The sequence below is a fragment of the Chrysoperla carnea genome, chromosome 1 (assembly GCF_905475395.1).
Source record: "Chrysoperla carnea chromosome 1, inChrCarn1.1, whole genome shotgun sequence".
Taxonomy (NCBI): Eukaryota; Metazoa; Arthropoda; class Insecta; order Neuroptera; family Chrysopidae; genus Chrysoperla; species Chrysoperla carnea.
The window spans coordinates 126,970,358-126,977,742 of NC_058337.1; the positions used below are offsets into that span (position 1 = coordinate 126,970,358).

The 7,385-nt window shown below is 29.5% G+C and overlaps 2 protein-coding genes across 3 annotated transcripts; one reads left to right on the forward strand and one right to left on the reverse strand.

Annotated features, from left to right (window-relative positions):
• The first annotated feature begins 290 nt into the window (after positions 1-290).
• Positions 291-3,854, forward strand: LOC123303058 (M-phase phosphoprotein 8-like). Of its 2 annotated transcripts, XM_044886159.1 has the most exons (5): positions 291-402; positions 683-774; positions 1,477-1,630; positions 1,801-2,040; positions 3,077-3,854. In XM_044886159.1, exons 2-5 carry the CDS (start codon positions 687-689, stop codon positions 3,756-3,758), a joined length of 1,164 nt encoding a protein of 387 aa, XP_044742094.1. In that variant the 5' UTR covers positions 291-402; positions 683-686; the 3' UTR covers positions 3,759-3,854. The 2 variants fall into 2 exon arrangements, with proteins under 2 accessions (XP_044742094.1, XP_044742102.1); XM_044886167.1 differs by lacking the exons at positions 291-402; positions 683-774 and adding an exon at positions 1,298-1,406.
• Positions 3,855-5,864: 2,010 nt separating this feature from the next.
• LOC123305812 (DNA-directed RNA polymerase I subunit RPA12) lies at positions 5,865-6,543 on the reverse strand. Its single transcript, XM_044887641.1, has 2 exons — positions 6,276-6,543; positions 5,865-6,201 (listed from the first exon to the last, which is right to left on the reverse strand). The coding sequence occupies exons 1-2, from the start codon at positions 6,400-6,402 to the stop codon at positions 5,951-5,953; spliced, it is 378 nt and encodes a 125-aa protein (XP_044743576.1). The 5' UTR covers positions 6,403-6,543; the 3' UTR covers positions 5,865-5,950.
• Between the last annotated feature and the right edge of the window lie 842 nt (positions 6,544-7,385).

Sequence of the window (7,385 nt, forward strand, 5' to 3'; positions counted from 1 at the left end):
TATATAACTCGTCCAAGCCCGAAAAATTAAGTTTAAACCGAACCACGGAAGTAGGTTCTAAACAATGTATTCTTTCAATTGTTTTGAGTAAAATCAGAGTAAAATAAGAATCATGAATCGAAGCGCTTTGATTTAAAACTCAAGACAACAATATCAACGTTCAACACAACGATATCTATATATATTTTCGATGGACGCCAATTTTTATTACATGTATACTGACATCTATAAATGATCGACAGAAGTAGCACTTTTAGAAAAGATGTTTCAAGTGATTAATCTTCGTACATACCATCTGTTGATAAATAAGTTGTTATGATTCCCCTCCAAAAGTAATAAGAGTGCTAAAAGCCTGTAGAAGATTAAAATCTAAATTTTTTATTTTTCGTTGCTAAAAGAAAGGTATGTTTTATTTACTTATCATCCATTTAAATAACATGTTTTTCCGTTTTAAATTTTCTCATATTACCTTTTCTTGAAAAATTAAAATATGCTAATGTGTCTTAGTTTTGAAATTTGAGGTTAAATTGTACCCTTTGAGGTATTTTGTTTTATTAGTACGTCGTGTAATTATAAACGATTAATGTAAATTTTTTGAAAAAATCAGTGGACAGTAATTAATTTTGAGTGAATAAGTACCATTTTCAAGAATTTCAAATATATTTTTATTTGATCATTCTAGGGGTATGCCGGTTCAATCGCTTCCAAGTCGTAGTGTACGTGAGAGTAGTCGAAGATCATCATCCAAGCGCCTATATCAACAAGAAGAAAATGGTAAACAAAAAAATACCTAATGTAATTTTTGTCTAATCGAATTACGAAGGATGGAAATTTTTTTTTATTAAATTGCAGAAAATTTAAAAGATGTTACAATACTTGAATTCCATGAGGATTCACAAAGTGAATCAACCGGTTTATTTTATGCTTACTAAGGATTATTTTATGCTTACGTACATAAATTTTTTACAGTTATTCAATGCAGTTTTTGTAATTCAATATTTACATTTAGTCTTCTACGTTTATTTTTTATTAAAATTAGTAGTAGTAGATTTTTAATTAAAACGAAGAATTATTCATTAATTTAATTTGATTAACTAAAAAGTAAAAATCTTGCAGTAGCGTTATTCGTAGAAGAAACTTTGATAGTGCCATCTCTATAACAGTGTTTGAATTAATCGTTTAAAAAAACTGCATTAATATTTCCCTAACATAGATGTCGCGTCAAACATACCATATCTATGAAAAATATATTGTTATGAATGTCAAAGCCGGCTATGATTTACAGGTTATTATTATCTATGATTTGAATATATACATTAAGTTGGCGTCTTTTTGTATTTATACATTTATATTTTTCGGATTTTATTAAATTCTTTATAAATTATTACAGTGTTAAAATAAAAAAAGTAAATCATATTTATTATTAGTTTTGTCGTGTAGTTTCTGTATTAAATATGCAATTTTTTGTTTTTGTAGTGGAGACAGCTATTCGGGGAAAGCCCCGTGATTTAGACAATGACGATGATGCAGATGCTGGTGCCCCAGAAGAGTTTTCTGTAGAGAAGGTATTGGATAGTAGAATTCGAAACGGACAGAAAGAATATCTTTTAAAATGGAAAGGATATTCAAAGTAAGTACTAATTTTTTGCTATAACTTTCTTGTTGAGTCATTAATACCTTAAGTTAATTATGACTTTAAATTAAAAAGGTGAAATAAATGCCAAAAGCATAGAAAAGTCTAGTAAATTATAGAAATATTATCTGCTTGCGTTTAAAAAAATATATTTTTTTGCTTTTTAGTGACGATAATACTTGGGAACCAGAAGAAAATTTAGATTGCCCGGATCTAATTGCTGCATATGAAAACAGTAAACGAAAGGAACGTAGAAAGCGTCTTTCTATAGATGGCGAAACAAAAAGTAATAAACGAAAGAATATTGAGGAAGATAATCGTCCCAGGGGATTTGATCGCCATTTAGAGCCTGAAAGAATACTTGGGGCTACAGATGCGAGTGGAGAATTAATGTTTTTAATGAAATGGTGAGCTGTTGCACTTTAAAAATTTGTTTATTCGATTTAGTCTTAAGTTGTGTACTTAATATCATCTAATTAGTTTATTTTTGACTGCTCGTCTTATACCAGGACGCAAAAACGTAAAGGGGTAGGCATCACGAGCTAAAATTTTATTTTAACGTGTTTTACAATGAGTAACTTCTGAGTTGCTGAACTTTTCAAAATCGCTTAATGGATCAAAGATCTACGGGGTCTACAATAATTGTATCTTTTAAACCGTAAGGGCTTCAATAAAACTTTAAAAACAGAATTTTTTCATTTTAAGTTAAACAACTTTTTTTGAAACATATTTTGAACTCATATTCCCGCAATTCAATTTGAACTCACATTTGCTCCATAGACTTTTTTGTCTGTAATTTAACAATCTTATAAATAGTTCAAATGTTGATATCCAAAACTATGTAGGGTATTTAAACAATAGGGAATATTCATGAATTTTTTTTATATTTTTAATTCGTTGCTTACACCGTTATAACAAAGTGGAAAATATAAATACTACTTAAAAATGCTGTATTTAAATGCAGTTTTTGGGCGCTCTCTGCTGGTGACGTATAAGTACATGATCTGCCAATTGGTGACAGTTCAATGTATAATGTACACTTTAAAAAAATGAATTTACAACACAGAATTTACACTCGTTATTATTAAGTTTTCTAATAAAAAGCCGTAGAATAGTATAATTTAATGAAATACCATATAAAATGTAAGTAATTAATATCATACAGTATGTCAACAAATTTGACAAGCCCGTACTTTTTATGTCAAGTCCGTATAAAAATTTGAATTTCCATTTTAGAAATTTTTAAATGCCCTCACTGAATTTGTACTTTTATTAATTAATTTTAAGTAATTAAAAAAATATTAATTACTAAAATAATGGTTTAGTTGAAATGTCCAGTCATTAAAGTTACGGAAGAAAAATATTTGAACCAAATTTAAATTTCATGAATATTCCCTATTAACTACTTTATTATATTAACTTCTTATTTCTTTTTTCAATCAGGAAAGGTACATTAGAAGCAGATTTAGTAACGGCACGACAAGCAAATAAACTCTGCCCGGACGTGGTAATAAGTTTCTATGAACAAAGGCTATCGTATCGACATATCGCTGTATCTGAAAGGAATCAACGACGATTGACCGATAGTGATTCAAGAAGTGAAAGTGCAACATTTGAACGCGACGTTGCTAATTTTGATTCATTATTATCAACGTCACCTATACCCCCTTATACGTCCAAAGATGATACATCCACAACAGAAACTCCTACAAATAATGATGCTATTGAAGCAGAATCGAATAGCGCAGGTGGGGATACCACAAAAGATACGCCAGACGAAGCCAGTAAGGAAAATGATGATGATGTTCCAAAAGATGATGAAAATACAGAAAATACTTCTGATGTTCCTGACGATTCAACTGAGAAAGAGACAGTTGATGAAGAACCAGCGGAAACAGCTAGTACAGAAAAACCAGCTGAGGAAATGGAAATTGAAAATGAGATTGCAGATCCAGCAATTGAAGCTCCAGACTCAGCCGTAGAAGCTTCAGACTCAGCCGTAGAAGCTTCAGACTCAGCAGTAGAAGCTTCAGACTCAGCAGTAGAAGCTTCAGATACAGCAATTGAGGCTACAGATCCTGTAATTGATGCTACAGATCCAGATCCAGCAATTGATGAATTGTAAAATACAAAAAATTAAATGTGTATGTGTTTCTTTTATTCTCGGGATTGTTAAATTACGATTCTAAATTTTAAAGTAAAATAATTAAATTTTATATAATTCTAATTGTATGATAAATTGTCTTAACAATTAAAAAGTATCTAAATGTAAAAAGTAGTTTTATTTCTTTGAATTATAGTCTAAGCGACGGTAAAAGGTATACCCTTCACCCATCCGATAGCCAGATAAGACATATTATTTATGAAATTTTGTTGATTTATAAACACGACAATGATAGCTTATCCTTCGAAAAGTATCCATGGCTATTTTTATTTAAATTGATTTTAATCAATTTTTTTTTATAAACTATTTTTTGAAGGCAAGCATAAACTATTATTTTCGTAATTCAATTATCTTGCTTCTGGTAACACTTTCGCTTGGTTAACAGGTCGGTGTAGTTAACCCTTTATTGACTTATATATTCGCAAGGTATGGTAAAATCTACATCAATCTGCTAAACAATCGAAATTAATATTATAAGAAAGATAATTATGAAAATAATCGCATAGGCTTGCTTTCAAAAAACCGTACATGGAAAAAATTGATTAAAATTAATTCAAAAATAACCATGAGCGCTTTTCAATTAATCAAGCCGCATTTATAATACAAGTTCGATAGAGTTGGGTAGGTCCGAAAAAGAACTAGTTCTCGGAATCGTATTCGCCGAACTATTTAGTTTGACCAGCTTTAATGAAAGTTAAATTCACAAATAAGTAGTAAATTTACATTAATTTCTGTCTACACAAACTTTTATTATCATTTTCATTACATTGCAATACTTTAAAAAAAAAGGCGACATGAAATTATAAATATACTAAAATTAATTTCGCAGAACGATCGGTTATATACAAAACAAAATATATAGTTCATCGAACTATACAGAACGGTATAGAGTTGGGTTCGTAACACAACTATACCCGACTGAAACCGAAATTTCAGCGGTGGTTTTAACCGAGAATTATTAAGATTTGTTGATATAGGAATTTGACGCTCGTAGTCAGTTAAAAAATTTTTCGTCCTCGTCCCCTTTCAAGCGTAGTATTTTCCCTACAACAAGTATTAGAGTTCCACGAAAGACCTCCCCATATCGATGTAATATCTAAGATCATTATCATAGTTTTGGTTTGGTTGTTTTTGGCTCGAAACTGAAACAAAGGTCCACAAATTGCTCTAAATTTCCCTTCAAAGTTGAATAATTGTGATAATTCTAATTTTTTATAAGAACCCAATGTGACTAATAGATAAAACTAGCAGCTTAAAGTATATTATGCAACAAGTTTAGAAACTGTGAACTTTTAAGCAGGATTACTTCTTCTTGTAATATTTTCTGGGCGACGAGTAACGCGGAGAAAACTTTTGAAATAAATAAAGAGAAAAATATTTCATTCCTTTACCAATTCGACCTGTAAAAGTTTTAATATAATTTTTACTCCTGGAAAATACTTTTTTGTCAATTTGCTATAGACCAATATTAATTTTTCCCTATTTTTCATGAATTTAAAGAAGCAAATTATAAATGCTAGAGAAATTTTCGATAAAAGAGTTAGTACTGAAATAAATATTATACAGTACTATCTAAGTAAATAGATAATAAAGGTGGAGCTACTTGGATCGAATTAATTCGGCTTTGACTATTTTTTAATGTAGGTACGATTCAAGAGATCCGTTTTTCGAACCACTCTAACCCTTTAATGAAATACGTATTTGAAATATTATTGTAAAAATTTATAAAAATACTATAAATCTGTAACACTGTGGTAATAACGATGGAATGGACCTTTTAAGATTCAACTCTTGACTTGATTAGGCTCAGGTTTCAGTAGTTCACAAATGAACTAGTTCAATAGAGCGCTCTTTTATTTGAATTATGGAAACTAGTTCATCGATGATTCCGTTCTTAGTTCGTTAAATCGTTTTATAAACTTAATTTGTTACATTAATGGCTTGCTAAGTTTTAAAATATTTCTATTTTTCAAACAATCTCAAAGGTGTCTCCAAAATTAATTCGGTTATTCTTAAAATTGATACCAAACCTAATCAGGTACGCACCGTGATGAAAACTACAATAAATACCAATTCTCCAAACTCATCGATTTACTATCTATATTTCGTAAAAAAATATTTATATACAGTTTATTCAATAAATAATAAATCTTTCATGAGTTCTCTGATTCTTTAAACCCACATTTTGTACAAGTATAAAAGACTGTCTGTCCTTCATCGGCTGATCGTAATTGTAAAGTTGCGTACGACATTTTACCATTACCACATTTCACACATTTTCGTTCGATAACCGGACCTTCATTCTGTTTTTTCTTACTTTTCTTTGAATCATCTTTAATTTTCGCTTCTAATGCATCCACATCGTTAAAATGAATTACATAATCAGCTTTAATATTCGAAAACACTAAAACAATTAATATAACAATAATTTTTTGGATTATTTTTGCAAGTTTAAAAAATTTGAAATAATAAGTTTACCATTTGGTCCCCATTCATGGTCGCAACTATAACATTTAACACCACCTTTTTCCTTTAATAAAGGTAAAATATCACCGCAAAGTGGACAAAATCCAGGAACATAATCTAAATTTTCTTCTGTTGACATTTTATAATAATATATTACAAACCCAATGGGAACTTACAAAAAGTTGGGTTATAATTTCTTATTTTGAAAACGCGTGTGTGTAACTTCTACAAGCTAGGCAAAAGTTTGTACATATATGTACTTTCTTTTGTATAAATTAGTTAGTAAACTTCAAAACGACAATAATGCAATAAATTGTAATAAGTACTTTATTTTTTGTAAATAAATAAAATATTCATGAAAGATATACAAAGCTCCATTAAGCAAGCTAATGTTATTGTTTATTTGCAATACTCTTTATGATGTTTGTATTGTAATGTTTTATGTATATTAGATTGTCTGTTTGCAATATAGATCAAAGTACATTTCATGCGCAGTAAATATCGGGCGGTAACAGTTGGTATATTTGTCCTATATTATAAAAGGCGTTCACAGCTGTGTTTGAACCTTTTACAATTCAAACTTAACTCGTTATTATAACATGTTTAATTTGAACGATATTACCTATATAAGACTTCTTCCTTTTCATTCACAGAGATTTAAATAAAAGAGCTAAGGTTCCATTTCAAAGATGATTACAAAATGTTAAATTTAATGGATATATCCCCTTTCGTAACAAATGCATGTGATTAATTTTATATTTTTATATTGAAGCTTTTAAATTTAAAACATAAATATGGTTTTGGTGATAATAGTTGAGTAAACATCAACTAGAGCGCACTAGTTATCAAGAATGAAACATCATTGTTCGACTTGTTTCGTTTAATAAGATACGATTGACTCCGGTATGTTTACTGAATCTTAGGTAGCATCAGCTCCGGGTATTTATCACACATTAGTATCGCCCGGAGCCACGATTACAACGGTTTGTAATACAGTGATTTTTTTATAAAAACCGCGTGCGTTTTCTCAATTAACAAAAAAGAAGAAGCGTTTCAACAAAAAAATTATGTTCGTGTAAAAAACGTGAATATTTTAATAAAAATTCGAATTATATTTTTTAT